Source organism: Pituophis catenifer, unplaced genomic scaffold, assembly GCF_029215685.1.
Source record: "Pituophis catenifer annectens isolate HBS135680 unplaced genomic scaffold, rPitCat1.0.hap2 SCAF_16, whole genome shotgun sequence".
Classification (NCBI taxonomy): Eukaryota; Metazoa; Chordata; class Lepidosauria; order Squamata; family Colubridae; genus Pituophis; species Pituophis catenifer.
Genome location: NW_027256896.1, coordinates 19511348 through 19532694, shown reverse-complemented (window position 1 = coordinate 19532694; position 21347 = coordinate 19511348). Strand labels below are relative to the sequence as shown.

The following is a 21347-nucleotide window of genomic DNA, read 5'->3' as shown; positions in this document are numbered from 1 at the left end:
ACAATACAATACAATGCCTGGTGGCTCAGCAGACTGATAGCATTGTGATTAACACCAGCTGCCTGCAATTATTGTAAATTCGAATCTCGCCAGGTTGACTCAGGGTTGACTCAGCCTTCCATCCTTTCTAAGGTAGGTAAATTGAGGACCCAGTTTGTGGGGGCAATAAGCTGACTTTGTATAAATATACAAAAGTATGAAGGCTATTGCTTAACACACTGTAAGCCGCCCTGAATCTCCAGAGAAGGGCGGCATATAAATCAAATTAAAATAAATTAAAATACAATACAATACAATACAAAATACAATACAATACAATACAATACAAAATACAATACAATACAATACAAAATACAATACAAAATACAATACAATACAATCAATACAATACAATACAATACAAAATACAATACAATACAATCAATACAATACAAATACAATACAATACAATACAAAATACAATACAATACAATCAATACAATACAATACAGAATACAATACAATACAAAATACAATACAATACAATCAATAAAATACAATACAATACAAAATACAATACAATACAATACAATACAATACAAAATACAATACAATACAATACAAAATACAATACAAAATACAATACAATACAATCAATACAATACAATACAATACAAAATACAATACAATACAATCAATACAATACAAATACAATACAATACAATACAATACAATGCCTGGTGGCTCAGCAGACAGATAGCATTGTGATTAACACCAGCTGCCTGCAATTATTGTAAATTCGAATCTCGCCAGGTTGACTCAAGGTTGACTCAGCCTTCCATCCTTTCTAAGGTAGGTAAATTGAGGACCCAGTTTGTGGGGGCAATAAGCTGACTTTGTATAAATATACAAAAGTATGAAGGCTATTGCTTAACACACTAAGCCGCCCTGAATCTCCGGAGAAGGGCGGCATATAAATCAAATTAAAATAAATTAAAATACAATACAATACAATACAATACAATACAATACAATACAATACAATACAATACAATACAATACAATACAATACAATACAATACAATACAATACAAAATACAAAATACAAAATACAAAATACAATACAAAATACAATACAAAATACAATACAAAATACAATACAATACAATACACAATACAATACAATCAATACAATACAATACAAAATACAATACAATACAATACATACAATACAATACAAAATACAAAATACAAAATACAAAATACAAAATACAAAATACAAAACAATACAAAATACAATACAAAATACAATACAATACAAAACAATACAGTACAATACAAAATACAATACAAAATACAATACAATCAATACAATACAATACAAATACAATACAATACAATACAATGCCTGGTGGCTCAGCAGACTGATAGCATTGTGATTAACACCAGCTGCCTGCAATTATTGTAAATTCGAATCTCGCCAGGTTGACTCAGGGTTGACTCAGCCTTCCATCCTTTCTAAGGTAGGTAAATTGAGGACCCAGTTTGTGGGGGCAATAAGCTGACTTTGTATAAATATACAAAAGTATGAAGGCTATTGCTTAACACACTGTAAGCCGCCCTGAATCTCCAGAGAAGGGCGGCATATAAATCAAATTAAAATAAATTATAATACAATACAATACAATACAAAATACAATACAATACAATACAATACAATACAAAATACAACATGCAATACAATACAATACAATACAATACAATACAAAATGCAATACAATACAATACAAAATACAATACAATACAATACATACAATACAATACAATACAAAATACAAAATACAAAATAATACAAAATACAAAATACAAAACAATACAATACAAAATACAATACAAAATACAAAATACAAAACAATACAATACAAAATACAATACAAAATACAATACAATACAATACAATACAAAATACAATACAATACAATCAATACAATACAATACAAGGCTATTGCTTAACACACTAAGCCGCCCTGAATCTCCGGAGAAGGGCGGCATATAAATCAAATTAAAATAAATTAAAGTACAATACAATACAATACAAAATACAATACAATACAATCAATACAATACAATACAGAATACAATACAATACAAAATACAATACAATACAATCAATAAAATACAATACAATACAAAATACAATACAATACAATACAATACAATACAAAATACAAAATACAATACAATACAATACAATCAATACAATATAATACAATCAATACAATACAATACAATACAAAATACAATACAATACAATACAATACAATACAAAATGCAATACAATACAATACAATACATACAATACAATACAATACAAAATACAAAATACAAAATACAAAATACAAAACAATACAATACAAAATACAATACAAAATACAATACAATACAATACAATACAAAATACAATACAATCAATACAATACAATACAATACAAAATACAATACAATACAATACAAAATACAATACAAAATACAATACAATCAATACAATACAATACAATACAAATACAATACAATACAATACAATGCCTGGTGGCTCAGCAGACTGATAGCATTGTGATTAACACCAGCTGCCTGCAATTATTGTAAATTCGAATCTCGCCAGGTTGACTCAGGGTTGACTCAGCCTTCCATCCTTTCTAAGGTAGGTAAATTGAGGACCCAGTTTGTGGGGGCAATAAGCTGACTTTGTATAAATATACAAAAGTATGAAGGCTATTGCTTAACACACTGTAAGCCGCCCTGAATCTCCAGAGAAGGGCGGCATATAAATCAAATTAAAATAAATTAAAATACAATACAATACAATACAAAATACAATACAATACAATACAATACAAAATACAATACAATACAATACAAAATACAATACAAAATACAATACAATACAATCAATACAATACAATACAAAATACAATACAATACAATCAATACAATACAAATACAATACAATACAATACAAAATACAATACAATACAATCAATACAATACAATACAGAATACAATACAATACAAAATACAATACAATACAATCAATAAAATACAATACAATACAAAATACAATACAATACAATACAATACAATACAAAATACAATACAATACAATACAAAATACAATACAAAATACAATACAATACAATCAATACAATACAATACAATACAAAATACAATACAATACAATCAATACAATACAAATACAATACAATACAATACAATACAATGCCTGGTGGCTCAGCAGACAGATAGCATTGTGATTAACACCAGCTGCCTGCAATTATTGTAAATTCGAATCTCGCCAGGTTGACTCAAGGTTGACTCAGCCTTCCATCCTTTCTAAGGTAGGTAAATTGAGGACCCAGTTTGTGGGGGCAATAAGCTGACTTTGTATAAATATACAAAAGTATGAAGGCTATTGCTTAACACACTAAGCCGCCCTGAATCTCCGGAGAAGGGCGGCATATAAATCAAATTAAAATAAATTAAAATACAATACAATACAATACAATACAATACAATACAATACAATACAATACAAAATACAAAATACAAAATACAAAATACAAAATACAAAATACAAAATACAAAACAATACAATACAAAATACAATACAAAATACAATACAATACAAAACAATACAGTACAATACAAAATACAATACAAAATACAATACAAAATACAATACAAAATACAATACAATACAATACACAATACAATACAATCAATACAATACAATACAAAATACAATACAATACAATACATACAATACAATACAAAATACAAAATACAAAATACAAAATACAAAATACAAAACAATACAAAATACAATACAAAATACAATACAATACAAAACAATACAGTACAATACAAAATACAATACAAAATACAATACAATCAATACAATACAATACAAATACAATACAATACAATACAATGCCTGGTGGCTCAGCAGACTGATAGCATTGTGATTAACACCAGCTGCCTGCAATTATTGTAAATTCGAATCTCGCCAGGTTGACTCAGGGTTGACTCAGCCTTCCATCCTTTCTAAGGTAGGTAAATTGAGGACCCAGTTTGTGGGGGCAATAAGCTGACTTTGTATAAATATACAAAAGTATGAAGGCTATTGCTTAACACACTGTAAGCCGCCCTGAATCTCCAGAGAAGGGCGGCATATAAATCAAATTAAAATAAATTATAATACAATACAATACAATACAAAATACAATACAATACAATACAATACAATACAAAATACAAAATACAACATGCAATACAATACAATACAATACAATACAATACAAAATGCAATACAATACAATACAAAATACAATACAATACAATACATACAATACAATACAATACAAAATACAAAATACAAAATAATACAAAATACAAAATACAAAACAATACAATACAAAATACAATACAAAATACAAAATACAAAACAATACAATACAAAATACAATACAAAATACAATACAATACAATACAATACAAAATACAATACAATACAATCAATACAATACAATACAAGGCTATTGCTTAACACACTAAGCCGCCCTGAATCTCCGGAGAAGGGCGGCATATAAATCAAATTAAAATAAATTAAAGTACAATACAATACAATACAAAATACAATACAATACAATCAATACAATACAATACAATACAAAATACAATACAATACAATCAATACAATACAAATACAATACAATACAATACAAAATACAATACAATACAATCAATACAATACAATACAGAATACAATACAATACAAAATACAATACAATACAATCAATAAAATACAATACAATACAAAATACAATACAATACAATACAATACAATACAAAATACAAAATACAATACAATACAATACAATCAATACAATATAATACAATCAATACAATACAATACAATACAAAATACAATACAATACAATACAATACAATACAAAATGCAATACAATACAATACAATACATACAATACAATACAATACAAAATACAAAATACAAAATACAAAACAATACAATACAAAATACAATACAAAATACAATACAATACAATACAATACAAAATACAATACAATCAATACAATACAATACAATACAAAATACAATACAATACAATACAAAATACAATACAAAATACAATACAATCAATACAATACAATACAATACAAATACAATACAATACAATACAATGCCTGGTGGCTCAGCAGACTGATAGCATTGTGATTAACACCAGCTGCCTGCAATTATTGTAAATTCGAATCTCGCCAGGTTGACTCAGGGTTGACTCAGCCTTCCATCCTTTCTAAGGTAGGTAAATTGAGGACCCAGTTTGTGGGGGCAATAAGCTGACTTTGTATAAATATACAAAAGTATGAAGGCTATTGCTTAACACACTGTAAGCCGCCCTGAATCTCCAGAGAAGGGCGGCATATAAATCAAATTAAAATAAATTAAAATACAATACAATACAATACAAAATACAATACAATACAATACAATACAAAATACAATACAATACAATACAAAATACAATACAAAATACAATACAATACAATCAATACAATACAATACAAAATACAATACAATACAATCAATACAATACAAATACAATACAATACAATACAAAATACAATACAATACAATCAATACAATACAATACAGAATACAATACAATACAAAATACAATACAATACAATCAATAAAATACAATACAATACAAAATACAATACAATACAATACAATACAATACAAAATACAATACAATACAATACAAAATACAATACAAAATACAATACAATACAATCAATACAATACAATACAATACAAAATACAATACAATACAATCAATACAATACAAATACAATACAATACAATACAATACAATGCCTGGTGGCTCAGCAGACAGATAGCATTGTGATTAACACCAGCTGCCTGCAATTATTGTAAATTCGAATCTCGCCAGGTTGACTCAAGGTTGACTCAGCCTTCCATCCTTTCTAAGGTAGGTAAATTGAGGACCCAGTTTGTGGGGGCAATAAGCTGACTTTGTATAAATATACAAAAGTATGAAGGCTATTGCTTAACACACTAAGCCGCCCTGAATCTCCGGAGAAGGGCGGCATATAAATCAAATTAAAATAAATTAAAATACAATACAATACAATACAATACAATACAATACAATACAATACAATACAATACAATACAAAATACAAAATACAAAATACAAAATACAAAATACAAAATACAAAATACAAAACAATACAATACAAAATACAATACAAAATACAATACAATACAAAACAATACAGTACAATACAAAATACAATACAAAATACAATACAATCAATACAATACAATACAAATACAATACAATACAATACAATGCCTGGTGGCTCAGCAGACTGATAGCATTGTGATTAACACCAGCTGCCTGCAATTATTGTAAATTCGAATCTCGCCAGGTTGACTCAGGGTTGACTCAGCCTTCCATCCTTTCTAAGGTAGGTAAATTGAGGACCCAGTTTGTGGGGGCAATAAGCTGACTTTGTATAAATATACAAAAGTATGAAGGCTATTGCTTAACACACTAAGCCGCCCTGAATCTCCGGAGAAGGGCGGCATATAAATCAAATTAAAATAAATTAAAATACAATACAATACAATACACAATACAATACAATACAATCAATACAATACAATACAAAATACAATACAATACAATACATACAATACAATACAAAATACAAAATACAATACAATATAATCAATACAATACAATACAATACAAAATACAATACAATACAATACAATACAAAATACAATACAATACAATCAATACAATACAATACAATACAGAATACAATACAATACAAAATAGGAAAGTTTGTGGGGGCAATAAGCTGACTTTATATAAATATACAAAAGTATGAAGGCTATTGCTTAACACACTAAGCCGCCCTGAATCTCCGGAGAAGGGCGGCATATAAATCAAATTAAAATAAATTAAAATACAATACAATACAATACACAATACAATACAATACAATCAATACAATACAATACAATACAAAATACAATACAATACAATACATACAATACAATACAAAATACAAAATACAATACAATATAATCAATACAATACAATACAATACAAAATACAATACAATACAATACAATACAAAATACAATACAATACAATCAATACAATACAATACAATACAGAATACAATACAATACAAAATAGGAAAGTTTGTGGGGGCAATAAGCTGACTTTATATAAATATACAAAAGTATGAAGGCTATTGCTTAACACACTAAGCCGCCCTGAATCTCCGGAGAAGGGCGGCATATAAATCAAATTAAAATAAATTAAAATACAATACAATACAATACAAAATACAATACAATACAATCAATACAATACAATACAATACAGAATACAATACAATACAAAATACAATACAATATAATCAATACAATACAATACAATACAAAATACAATACAATACAATACAAAATACAATACAATACAATACAATACAATACAATACAATACAATACAATACAATACAATGCCTGGTGGCTCAGCAGACAGATAGCATTGTGATTAACACCAGCTGCCTGCAATTATTGTAAATTCGAATCTCGCCAGGTTGACTCAGGGTTGACTCAGCCTTCCATCCTTTCTAAGGTAGGTAAATTGAGGACCCAGTTTGTGGGGGCAATAAGCTGACTTTGTATAAATATACAAAAGTATGAAGGCTATTGCTTAACACACTAAGCCGCCCTGAATCTCCGGAGAAGGGCGGCATATAAATCAAATTAAAATAAATTAAAATACAATACAATACAATACAATACAAAATACAATACAATACAATACAATACAATACAAAATGCAATACAATACAATACAATACATACAATACAATACAATACAAAATACAAAATACAAAATACAAAATACAAAACAATACAATACAAAATACAATACAAAATACAATACAATACAATACAATACAAAATACAATACAATCAATACAATACAATACAATACAAAATACAATACAATACAATACAAAATACAATACAAAATACAATACAATCAATACAATACAATACAATACAATACAATGCCTGGTGGCTCAGCAGACTGATAGCATTGTGATTAACACCAGCTGCCTGCAATTATTGTAAATTCGAATCTCGCCAGGTTGACTCAGGGTTGACTCAGCCTTCCATCCTTTCTAAGGTAGGTAAATTGAGGACCCAGTTTGTGGGGGCAATAAGCTGACTTTGTATAAATATACAAAAGTATGAAGGCTATTGCTTAACACACTGTAAGCCGTCCTGAATCTCCAGAGAAGGGCGGCATATAAATCAAATTAAAATAAATTAAAATACAATACAATACAATACAATACAAAATACAATACAATACAATACAATACAAAATACAAAATGCAATGCAATGCAATGCAATGCAATGCAATGCAATGCAATGCAATGCAATGCAATGCAATGCAATGCAATGCAATGCAATGCAATGCAATGCAATGCAATGCAATGCAATGCAATGCAATGCAATGCAATGCAATACAATACAATAAAATACAAAATACAAAATACAATACAATACAAAATACAAAATACAATACAATACAATACAATACAATACAATACAAAATACAATACAATACATTACAAAATACAATACAATACAATACAATACAATACAATACAATACAAAATACAATACAAAATACAGTACAATCAATACAATACAATATAATACAATACAATACAATATAAATACAATACAATACAATACAATGCCTGGTGGCTCAGCAGACTGATAGCATTGTGATTAACACCAGCTGCCTGCAATTATTGTAAATTCGAATCTCGCCAGGTTGACTCAGGGTTGACTCAGCCTTCCATCCTTTCTAAGGTAGGTAAATTGAGGACCCAGTTTGTGGGGGCAATAAGCTGACTTTGTATAAAATATATAAAAGTATGAAGGCTATTGCTTAGCACATTGTAAGCCACCCTGAGTCTCCGGAGAAGGGCGGCATATAAATCAAATTAAAAAAAAATACAATACAGTTGTTGAGCAAATGCCACAGTCATGAATACAATTACGATACAAATACAATACAAATTTTTATTGTCACTTTGAATGTACACTAATCGGCGTACGTTAAAATGAAATTTCATTGCATACACGTTTCAAAGGGTCACCAGCTCCAATATACCCTACATAACCATGACAAAATAAATAAATACAAAATTATGCATATACCCACATATATGACACAGAGAAACAACTCAGTCTAGTTTGGATGTACACACGTACATGGCGAGAAAAGCAAATCTTGTGAGTTTACGAGATGGATGGCCTAGGGAACAAAGCTGTTACAGAATCTGGTAGTCCTACAAATACTTCGAAACCTCCTCCTAGAGGGGAGCAACAGAAGCAGGCAGTGGAGTGGGTGTGTGGGGTCTCTAACAGTGCTTTGTTAGTCTAATTTAGTACTTATAACCAGTATTCTGAATAACAGGAAGCGAGCTTCCTATAATCTTCTCCGCTGTCCTCACCACTCTCTGTATGGACTTTCTATCTGAGGCACTGCTGCCACCAAACCAAACGGATGCAGTTTGTTGCCTTTGTTGTTAAGTGAAACATTATTAAAAATGAGTCCATTTTAGCCCATGTGTGTTTTCTGCCACAGATGGGAAGCAAACACCATTTTCTGACAAAAAAAGCTAAAAAATTGTGGTCGCATGACTGCAGGATGCCTGACATGGCCATAAATGCAGGCTGGTTTACCAAGTACGGAAAATGCTATCACATCAAAGCAGTGTGTATATTTGGCTGTCAGACTTCGAAACTGGGTCATAAGTAGTTCTGGGAAGGTCCGTCGTAACTTGGACTGGTCATAAATTGAGAACTACCTGTATTTCCCCCCCCCCTTTCTTTCCCCCTCTAGGGCCTAGTTTGCTGGTGTTAAAAGAGAACCCATGTCTGATCGAGTTGATCCTTGCGGTGCTCAAACAAGGGGAACCAGATCCCGTCCTTCTTTCTTTCGTCCTGAGGCTGACGGGGATCTTTGCAGCTTCCGAAAGCAGCTTCCAGTATCTGCAGGTTAGTCAGACACACAGGAACCAATTCCAGTGCAGGTGTCCTTACTGAGCGAGGGGAGAAAAACTGCATGATTTAAAAACTGCAGATTTAGTTTAAACGCCAAAAAATCCCACCAGTTTGAATGTCTATTGCAGAGCCCGGATGGATGGGTCAGGATTTCTCAGCCATTATTTAGTAGTTCCACAGCAGTGAGGCATCCTTCAGAGCAGCAAGAGACTGATCTGGCAATCCTTCCTTCCTTCCTTCCTTCCTTCCTTCCTTCCTTCCTTCCTTCCTTCCTTCCTTCCCTCTTTCCTCCCTCCCTCTTTCCTTTCGCTCCCTTCCCTTTCCCTCTTCCTTCCCTTCCTCCTTTCCTTTCCTTCCTTTCCTTTCCTCTCCCTCCCTCCCACCCTTCTTCCTTTCCTTTTCCTTTCCTTCCCTTCCCTTCCCTTCCTTTCCCTCTCCCTCCCTCCCTTCTTCCTTTCCTCTCCTCTCCTCTCCTCTCCTCTCTCGAAATATTAAGATGTCTACTGTTTTACACAGTGCCCCCAAATGACCATACAAACTTCAAGCGTTGCCCCAAGGAACACAACCTAGAATTTCATTTAAAATTGAGATAAACTTAACCCAGGAGGAAAATGTAAGGTGCAGTCAACCAGGGAAGCATCATGATTTCAAACGAAAGCTGCCATCTTGATGTCTTTTCTTTTCCTCTCGCGTCAGCAACGGGAGGTGGTGTTTGGAGCCTTCGGAGAAGCGGGTCCCCTGGGCAGCCCACTCTGGGAAGACATGACCATTCGGAGCGGCTGGGTGCAAGGCGCCTACGTCATGCTGCAACATTACAGCGCCTTCCAGTTCCTCTGCAACTCTGGCAAGTATAGATTTTTCCACCTCTGGGATCAGCTTGTCCAGACGGTTTCTCCTACCCTGGATCCCATACAGATAGTCCTCGACTTACGGCTGTAATTGAATCCAGAATTACGGTCGTAAGCCGTGCCTCTCATTAAGCACAGGCCTGTGCCTGTTGCTTGTCAGGGAAATGAAGATTTAAAGCTGACCAGCTGTTGTAAAGCTGTAAATCAAGATGATGAACTGAGGATGAGTCATCAGGTTTACTGCCACTTTAAGAAGCTGTCTATATAAGGGAGGCCATTAGAGGGCGTCTCTCTCTCCTTCTGTATCATTCTCCTCGCCGTGTTCTATCTCCATTGTAGCTCTCCGTGTAGAGTTGAAGAATGGTTGCTTGTCTGGTATGTGCCTACCACTTGTATGTCTATATATAGAAGTCTTGTATATAAACCACTGTAAGACAAATCTCTGTGTCCTGTATTTTGCTCCTGGGTTGTCTCAAAATAGTAGTCACGCTGTAAACACTGACATTGCTTATTGCTGCCTACAGGAGCTCTGGATGTGATCTTCACTCTTCAAGGAGACCCCAGCCTCTTCATCGCCGCCGGAGCCAATCGGCTTCTTGCCCGCCTGCTCATTTTTTCCGTAGAGTCCGAACCGTCTCGTCTACTCAGTTCAAAGGACTGCGATTGGCCGGCCTGCGCTCGGATGATGGTCGTCCGTGTTGAGGAGGCTCTCGCGTCCCACTCTTCGTCTCGGATCAAGCATTCCCTGAAGCTCTTAATGACATTATTCGAACACAACCAGGATGCCTGGACTGAAATCTTGTGGTCACGCATAGCAGAAACGGTGGAAGCTGTCCTGATGGAAGAGCCAATCCAAGCAGGACCCTGGTTGGTTGATTTGTTCCTTAGCATGGCGAGGTAAGAGAGGGTCCGTAAGTTACTCTTTAAGAGCCCTGAATTGGTTAAGATGGCGGGACAGTGATTGTATGTAGGGTTCTTGCATTGTTCTGACCCATCAGGTCCTATGTTTCAACTAACAAAATAGCGGGAAGGCAGCTAAGCCAGCAAAGTTGAAGTCCACAAGTCTTAAAGTTGGAGCCAAGGTTGGAGACCCCTGCTCTGATTAATTGTCACTATCAAGAAATTTCTCCTCTGTTCTAGGTTGGCTCTCTGGTTGGTTTCCATCCATTGCTTCTTGTCTTGCCTTCAGGTGCTTTGGAGAATAGCTTGAACCCCCTCAAACCTATTGGTTTATAATCTAATAGGTGTCAAGTTTCAAGGTCGTCTCAAATAAATTGCATTTCAAACAAAGTCTTTGATGAAAAACTCCCATTTATTAAGCACGACATTCTAATTCTGACTCCATCGTAGCCAACACTGACTTCTGACCCAAAACCCTCCCTTTCCTTTCCCCACTCCTCTGCACTCATTGGCCATCTTCCAAGTCACTCTACCCCTAATCTACTGCTCCAGCTCAAAGGAATTTCCCCCCTCCCATCCCATCTCCTAGGGGATATTATCTCCAGGGAAAATAGGTAGGTGAAAAGTCAAACGTCCCTTTCCAGACGCCTCCACTTCTCCTTCTTATGTCAGCACTAGAGTAAATGCAGCTTGAAGTGCTGACAGTAGGGTGACATCCATAAATTATTCCTTAAGAGCTCTTGACTTGGTTAAGATGGTGGGATAGTGTTTGCCTGTAGGCGTCTTGCATTGTTCTTCTCTATCATGGATGATCCTACACTGCTGGGACTTCTGTTTCAGCTACTGACAAAAAATGGGACATGTAGGGAAACATGTGAGCACTTCATTACATTGGAGGGAGGAAGTGGCTTGCTTTAAGTCTTGCAGATGCTTTAAACAGCCAGCTCTTCAACAGGTCATTCTTCCTCCAATAGGTCTCCTGCATTTCGCTCTCATGAATGCAGCCTTTGGAAGCTGGTGGCCCTCGCCCTGAAGAATATCAGCCTGGCTCAGGCCGGCCCTCTGGCACACGGACTTTTGAAGCTGGAGGCATGGTAGGAACGGATGCTCTAAAAAAAAGGAGGCAATGATCTAATGCAGTTGGCAACTTTAAACAGATGTGGACTTCAACTCCCAGAATTCCTAGAATAGTAATATTCAATAATGAAGGAGCCTCATGGAGGGGTTTGCTAAGAATTTTGCTTGTTTAGCCGCAGATTCCAATGACACTTTTCTTCCGGGGTCACACTTAAGCCCTTTTTTCAAACCTGATAAAAATCTGGGATCGCAGTCCTATTGGGTGGAACTTGAGTTTTCCAATCAAGCGTTCAGTTAAGGTGAGCCCAGACAATCGTGGCTTATTGGAAAAACGTTGGCTTAGGGTGCTGTATGAGCTCAAGTCATAAAAGCCAGAGAGGCCCCTTCTGCTCCGGACTCTTTCCCCTTTTCTCCACTGTGAAGTTTTTAACGTCCTTTCGATAGTTCTAAAGATGGTAGAATTTGTAGAAGGTAGCGAGTTAAACCAAGTAACATATCACTCATATAATTTGAAACATGGTATGTGTGTGTATCAGAAGTGAAATGCTCCCGGTTCTGACTGGATCGCCCGATCCGGTAGCAATCGTGGCGGGCGGTTCGGAGAACCGGTAGCAATCGCGGCACGAGGCTCCACCCATCCGCCTGGTTGTCGTTACTTCCTGGTTTTAATCAGGAAGTAATGTGTTTTGTATCCTCTGTACATGCGCGGAGAGGATTTGAGCATGCGCAGTGGGTCTGCGCACACATGTGACGGCACATGCATTTCCGAACCGGTAAGGAAGGTAGGTAGATTTCATCCCTGGTGTGTATGTAGGCACGTTGTGTGGTTTTACGTTGAAGGGATTTTTGATTTGCGAAACAAACTTTTGACCGACGTGAAACCAAGGGAAAGCGCTAATCTTCGTGCACGCAAAGCAAACTTTTTCTCTTCTTCAAGCCCGCAGGCCATCAAAGCCCAGAGCCTGGCTGTTTTGCTCCAGCCCATGGACTGCATCTTACGAGCCACTTCGCATCGCTTAGCCGCCTCCCCAAGTGAGTGGTACAACACAGTCTTATTAACGCCCATATCTGTTAGACTGGAGTTCCCCCAATGTTTTGGGCTTTGCAGACCTGGGGATGGGGGGGAAGGGGATGGTTTTGCACAAGGGGCTTGCAGGTATGTGCGCCCGCAGCACCATATGTGCCAGCGGTGTGCACATGCACCTGCCACTCGCTTAAATGGGAGTGTTGTGGCCTGTCGGCCACCGGCCCCTCCAACAGCCAACTCAGAGGAAGAGGAGGAGCGTGGGAGTCAGGATCAGCATCAAGGCAACCTGAGAGCTCCGAGGGGGGGGGATGGACCTGTCAGACAGAGGCAGAGCTTGGGACGTCCGTCAGCCCTCAGTTGGAGAGTCAACAGCCCCTGGGTCTGGAGGTGGCTGATGAGGAAGAGGAGGAACGGCTGGGTCCAGTGCCTGACATGCGGATGCACAGAAGGCAGAGGAGAGGAGAGCAGTGGAAATCTATGGGCCGGTCCTTGGGACGAAAGAGCCACTGCTGCTAGCAAGGCCCCACCCTAGTTCTGGGGATAAAAGGCAGGAGGCGGAGATGAATAGGTGTGGCAGACAACTATTCCTCTCCCTGCCGGACAGACTTGTTAGCCTGCTGTATGAGAGAGAAACATTTTACCCGGGCTGCCGGCATTCCTAATAAAGGAATCTTTTGCGTTCATGTCAGAGGGTTTGTCGTGTTTGGGGAGCTGGGTCAGAACAGGGACGTGCATGCAATCACCTGCTCGTGCAAGTGAGGATGTGCGTGTGTGCCCTCGCCGGCCGTTTCCATGGCCTGGTTGCAAACCTCTTGTGGCCCATTAGTAGGCCGTAGTAGCCCACAGGCTGGGGATCACTGCGTTAGACAGAACGGGAGGGTAGGGAAAAAGAGGCCCTTGGATTATCCGGAGACTGGGTTTAGAACAGCTCCAATGCTTTGTAGGATCAATGCATGGGAATTCACCTGTTTGTGGTGAATTGTCCAGCCGTGTCAGAGATGCCTGTTTTTGTCTGAAAATTGTCGTCTCATCCCATGCTTTCAGATGCTTCCTCTGCAGAGTCTCTTCTCTCTACCAGTCTCCTGTGTCAGACGATGGCTCATCTCGAGGAGGTCCAGGAGACGGTAAGAAAAGAGCAGGCTCTCTTGACGCGTCTATGGAGATTCTCCATCGTCCAGGTCATCGTATGGCCCCAAAGGTGCTCCTTCCAAAAGGCGATGGGGCTTTCCTGAATTTTTTACCTCGAAAACGTTTCGTTTCTCGTTCCAGAAGCTTCTTCAGCGTCTTCACGCGGAGAAAATAGGCTTGTGGGGGGCCTTCTGCAAGTTCAGGTTTTCCCAAAAGACTCCCTCGTCATTTGAAGCCTGGAAATTTCTAAGTGTGGTGAATTCTGGGGATTTGAAGTCCGTAAATGCTGACTCTGTGGCATTCTGGGAATTGAAGTCCACAGAGCTTAAAGCAGGAGTGAAATGCTACCGGTTCTCACCGGTTCGTCCGAACTGGTATTCCCGACAATCAGCTGTGTGTTGCGTGATTTATATTCGCTAAAAAGTGGGAAATAGTGCTTTCTAGCGAATCTAACTCATGCGGCACAGCTTTCCCCCCCCCCCCCTCGCTGTTCTACTTACCTTGTTAAGTTGTCTTTTTCTGTGCGGAGTGCGCATTTCGCATACACTGTACATGCGTGCACACCCAGAGTGCATTTGGTGTGTAGTGTGCATGTGCACGCAATGTACTTTTGGCACACACTGCGCTTGCGCCCACGCAGCACAAGTTTGGCACGCATCGCCCATGCGCGGGCAACGAACCAGTTGAGGATTTCACCACTGGCTTAAGTTGCCACAGTTGAGAAACTCTGGTCTACAGAGTTAGAGCTCTGATCATTTGCTTCTCCAGGCCTGCTTGGCGGTGGACTTTCCCCATAAGCCTTTGTTATGCTCCGTGGTGACCATACTACAGGTTTGCGCTGGCCAGGCTGTGTCGTCCTCCTTCGGAGCTACACTAAGCCACCTCTTGATTGGCAGCTTCCGAGTCCAGAGGGCAGCCCTCAGCCTCCTGGGAGCACTCTCACGATGGGCTGGTAAGTAAGGCGTGTGGTCTGTGTCGGATGCCCAACTGCGGAAGAATTGCAACCGTGCCTGAAATTCTATCCATAAATGTTTCTCACTTGCCCGTCAGGATTCTGTTAACCGTCAAGATTAGAAGTTTCATAAATCAGGGTTATAAAAGTGGCTTTATTATCCCACTTTTCAATTGTAGGTACTGCCAATATTCCATTTGTTGTGACATTTATTTAAAGGGACGGGGTTATAAATAATTGAGCAACTCTCGATTACTCAGATGGCTTCCCAGCGTCTATGGAAACTGCCATATTTTGTCTGTTCAGTTAGTAAATAAATAATAAGAGATGGAGTGTTATAAAACTGAAAATGTGATGTATTATAAAAGAAAATGTATAATAAAAACATTTACAAATTATTATTATTATTATTATTATTAATAATAATAATAATAATAATAGTAATAATAATAATAATGCTGTTTGCAAAATATGCACTTTTTTACAAAAACCCTATTCTGCCATTCAATCAAACACCAACAATAATCAATAGGGATAAAAAGCAGAAGAGATCCAAAGCTCTTTTCCCCCCTCAAAAGCAACTTATTTGGGGCAAACTGAACATAAGGAGTCTTTTTGTCAGGTCCATTTTAGCTCTTAAGGTTTCCTTGCTACGGAGCAACTGTTCCAGCTATAAACTCCGAGAAGTAAGATTGGGGATGAAATCCAGGCTGGATTGGAAGGGCAAAAGAGCACACGCAATTAAAATGTTTGTTCTTTATATTTAGCATTGGTTCACGACGAAGAAAGGCTGCAAGTGTTTGACGTTCTCCTGACATACTTACGGAGTCCGGACAACAGTCCTGTGGTGAGTGCAGGATTGTACCAAGGCTTTCTCTTGTCTTCTGTAAGGAAGTCTGTTGCTTAGAGGGGTGGGGGATGCCTTTCCTTTGGACGAGAAATGGGAATAAAAGCCAGAGAGATATATCACCTCTGCTGGGAGACCAGCAACTTCTGGAGTTCCTTAGTTATACCCTGCTTTTCATATTGTTGCAAATAACTCAAGGCTGCAGCCATACCCGTTGTAATAACGTGTTTCCCCCAAAATAAGACCCAACCAGAAAATAAGCCCTAACGTGATTTTTCAGGATGCTCGTAATACTGAAAATAAGACATCCCCTGATAATAAGCCCAATCGGGCTTTAGACCGCATGCGCTAAAATAAGCCTCCCCTCCCTCCGAAAATAAGCCCTCCCTGAAAATATTTAAATGCAGAGCTGCATATCAGGTAAGACGGCAAGAGGAGCCCCATCTTGCTCCACGCACCCCAAAATAATAGGACCTCTCCAAAAATAAGGCCAAGCACTTATTTTGGGGTTTTTTTTAAAAAAATATAAGACAGGGTCTTATTTTCGGGGAAACACGGGTAAGCCCTACCTCCAAAATAAGTCCCAGTTTTAAGATGGTTCACAGGTTTCCAAGTGATGAAACCCATTCAAAAAAGGGTTGGCAAAATCCATCTTCCAAAACAATTTTTTTTTTATTTAGGTAGGCATCAAATTGGCAAAGACTGTTGTAATTCCGGATCTGACACAAACCGGAATTGCACCACATAATATTGTAAGATAGAAACATCCTTCAAAAGTCACATTCTCCAATAAACACTCCATCCACATTTCCCCGGTGACTTCAAACTTCACCTTCCACACTCACCAGGAGTAGCCTCTGTTCCCATGGGAAAGAAAGTCACCTAGCCAAAACAATCCTCACTATCTATTCCTTCCTCCCACCTTAAGAATGTGGTGAGCCCGAAAAAAAACCTCTTACAAAACAGAGAGGAAGACAAGGAATAAATGAGTATAAAATAAAGCTAACTAAAATGGCTACACATATGTCAATTTTGGGTTCCACACTCGTCAGCCAGATGGATGCATTTAGTACCGTATTTTCTCAAAAATAAGACCCAACCAGAAAATAAGCCCTAGCATGATTTTTCAGCATGTTCGTAATATAAGCCCTCAGTTAAGTTCACCAGCCAGACTGACGCATTTACTATCGTATTTTCTCAAAAAATAAGACCTAACCAGAAAATAAGCCCTGATGTGTCTTTTGGAGCAACGATTAATATAAGACCCGGTCTTACGTTTGGGGAAACACGGTAATAAATTAAATATCTTTCCACTTCCTTCCAGATTTTGAAGAAAGTCCTTCAAGGAACCCTGAAGTGGCTTCTGACTGACTTGCAGCCTTCTGTCTCCCTTGCCGATCTCCAGCAACACCAAAAGTTTCTCAGAGGTGTAAATAGCAGGACTAGACGAGACACACACGAGCTTGAGCTAACTTGTCAGAAAGGAATCCGCTACTCCAGCCTTCCTCAATCTTGCAGATGTTTGGGGATGGCACTGACCAGCACATCTGGACAGTGCTAGGATAGGGAAGGCGGGTCTCTGCAGCTGATCCATGCTAACTGCCCAATATTGTGTTATCGTTGTTGTTTTTTTCCCCTTGCAGTTCAGATATTTAATTTTTCGAGCCGGAAGGCTTCGATTTTAAGCCAGTGTTATTTCCTCCAATTGACCTGCATTGAGTAGTGGATTAGAAAGGATAGCCAAGTTTTGCAGCCTACAATTTTCTCTCCTTTTCTTTGAAGATACGCTGCAGGTGTTACGGAAACATCTGTGCAGTCCAAGCTGGGAAGTACGCGATTCCTCCCTGGAGTTTCTCAGCCTGGCGATGAAGCATTTGAGAGGTAGGGAAGCACCAAGATACAGATGACACATGGAGCTATATTGGGGGACATGCGAGCGTTGCACTGGCAGGCTAATTTTTGGGCCTTCTGGGCCCACTGGAAGTCGGGAAACAGGCTGTTTCCAGCCTCTGGGGTGGGAGGTCCATTTTCGCCCTCCCCAGGCTCCAAGAAAGCCTCTGGAGCCTGACACAAAACCTCCAGACCAAACTGCAGCAAATGGGCTGGGAATCATGGGAGGGAGGGCAGGGGGGGGCTACATTCGGTGTATAAGATGCACCTAAATTTTCACCCCCTTGTAAGGAGGAAAAAGGTGCGTCTTATACTCTGAAAAATACGGTACTTGTATTTTAGCAGTGCCATTTCCTTACACAGGGCTAGACTGGTTTTGGCAAGAGCTGCTCTCTTCAGAGTTGCCCACGCTTTTGGAAGATCTCCTGAATGATCCCGAGAGCTACGTGCGTGCCAGCGCCGTGAAAACCTGGGGCCTTTTCTCCCTCATGGCCCACTCTGGTCCAGAAGCGCCTCTTGTCAAAAGGAACGAGAACACCAAAGAGGTACGACACTTGTGCGCAAACTGGGGTTTTTAACTCCCCATTTCTCTACATTGACAGATTAACAGAGTTAAGAAGGGACCTTGTAGGTCATCTAGTCCAACCCCCCGCCCAAGCAGGAGACCCCACACCATTTCTGACAGAGGGCAGTCCAGTCTCTTCTTGAAAGCTTCCAGTGATGGAGCTTCCACTACTTCCGAAGGCAACTTCTGTTGATGGTTCTCACTGTCAGAAAATTTCTCCTTATTTCCAGACTGAATCTCTCTTTGTTCAGCTTCCATCCATTGTTCCTTATCTGGCCTTCGGGTGCTTTGGAAAATAGCTTGACCCCCTTCCTCCTCTCTGCGGCAGCCCCTCAAATATTGGAAGATGGCTATCATGTCTCCCCTGGTCCTTCTCTTCACTAGATTAGCCAGGCCCAGTTCCTGCAACTGTTCAGCATATGTTTTAGCCTCCAGTCCCCTCATCATCCTGGTTGCTCTTCTCTGCACTCTTTCCAGAGTCTCAACATCTTTTTTATAGTGTGGTGACCAAAACTGGATGCAGTATTCTAGGTGTGGTCTTACTAAGGCTTTATAGAGGAGTTTTGATTGTACCCCTCTGTTAATGCAGTTTAGGATTGCGTCGGCTTTTTTGGCTGCCGCTGCGCACTCAGACATAGAGATGCCAAGTTTTCCCTTTTGAGATTCTCTCTGTCCGCTTGTTCCCCAGATCTGTGTCGGGGCCGCTCGCTTGCTGGAAATCTTGTCTTTGGACTCCGAAGGTTTTCCTCGCCGAGCTGCCATCGGTGTCTTCATTGACTGGCTGAAGGAAGGACATCCTGAGGCCTGGGCGGATCCTGCTGAGTTCGTTTCCCGAGCTCTTCAAGCTGTGGATGGAGACTTAGATTGGGAAGTCAAAATTAATGCTCTGGAACTGGCGGGAGTTTTCATCGCCCAGACATTTGACCGGCTTGGACTCGGACAGAGCTCAACTTCAGCTGGTTCTTCGCTTGCCAAGATGCCAGCGCATCTCGCCGACGTGCTGCGGCTCTTCTGTCAAATGAAAATGTTTGGCTTCCTTTTCAGAGCCCTTCAGGACTGCGACAGGCCGGTGGCACTCAAGGCCTGCGAGGTCGTTTTGGCTCTGAAATCCGCTCTTTGCAAACACCGGTCGAAATCGTCACCGTCGGGAGATGCTGCTGGGCTAAAGGAAGTTCCTACAGAGACACCCTTCTCTTGTCTTTTGAGCCTTCCTGCTGGGGAGGCTGCCGAAAAGGATTGCCAGGATCCAGAAAGGCTGCGCCTGATATTAGAATCTGTGGACCTGGAGGGTTTGCGAAGGGCTCTGGATGTGAGCAGCGATCACCTGGAGAGGAATCCCCAGTCTCTCCTGCAGGATATCCTGGCTGCAGGGAACGCGGAGGAGAACAAAGTAGATTGCTATTGAAAGGATGGGCTGGAGCTCGCCAGCCAGCTTGGAAAAGGGGCCAACTGTAAGAACTAAATGACTGCAAGCACGCTGCTTTTTCCAGGCACCTCCAGAAAATGGGCCTGGTAGAGCGAATTAAAACAGGAAGAATAAACACCAAAGAAGAGCTAATGGACATTTGAACCAAAAGGCAAAACTCACACAAACTTGGGGTGAATGCAGGGGATGAAAATAAATGAAATAAAGACCCAATACTCCTCCTTCCTTCTATTTTTCTCACAACAATGATCTTTAACCACTAGACCCAACTGTCTGTCTGTCTGTCTCTCTCTCTGTCTGTCTGTCTCCCTGTCTCTCTCAAAACAGCATTTCCTCAATCTACCAGTAAGAAAACGCCTCTCCATCTGATTTCTCTAATGCATTTGACAAGATCCTAGCAAAGAGGGAAAAATCTTAACTTGGTGGTGGGTTATTCCTAGCCTGGCCGGTTTTGCTTCAATTCATGGGAGTGGGAGATCAGCTGG

At 38.8% G+C, this 21347-nt stretch overlaps 1 protein-coding gene across 1 annotated transcript in view; it reads left to right on the top strand.

The window, feature by feature from the left end:
* The window catches only part of BRAT1 (BRCA1 associated ATM activator 1), a 25596-nt gene extending 4533 nt beyond the window's left edge, over positions 1-21063 (top strand). The window contains exons 2-13 of the mRNA XM_070954999.1: positions 10042-10196; positions 10899-11046; positions 11575-11947; positions 12925-13044; positions 13965-14059; positions 15099-15178; positions 15951-16134; positions 16902-16981; positions 18306-18408; positions 18764-18862; positions 19235-19416; positions 20125-21063. Coding sequence (XP_070811100.1) covers positions 10042-10196; positions 10899-11046; positions 11575-11947; positions 12925-13044; positions 13965-14059; positions 15099-15178; positions 15951-16134; positions 16902-16981; positions 18306-18408; positions 18764-18862; positions 19235-19416; positions 20125-20841 — 2336 coding nt within the window. The 3' untranslated portion in view covers positions 20842-21063. The remainder of the gene's footprint in view (positions 1-10041; positions 10197-10898; positions 11047-11574; positions 11948-12924; positions 13045-13964; positions 14060-15098; positions 15179-15950; positions 16135-16901; positions 16982-18305; positions 18409-18763; positions 18863-19234; positions 19417-20124) is intronic.
* The last annotated feature ends 284 nt before the right edge of the window (positions 21064-21347 follow it).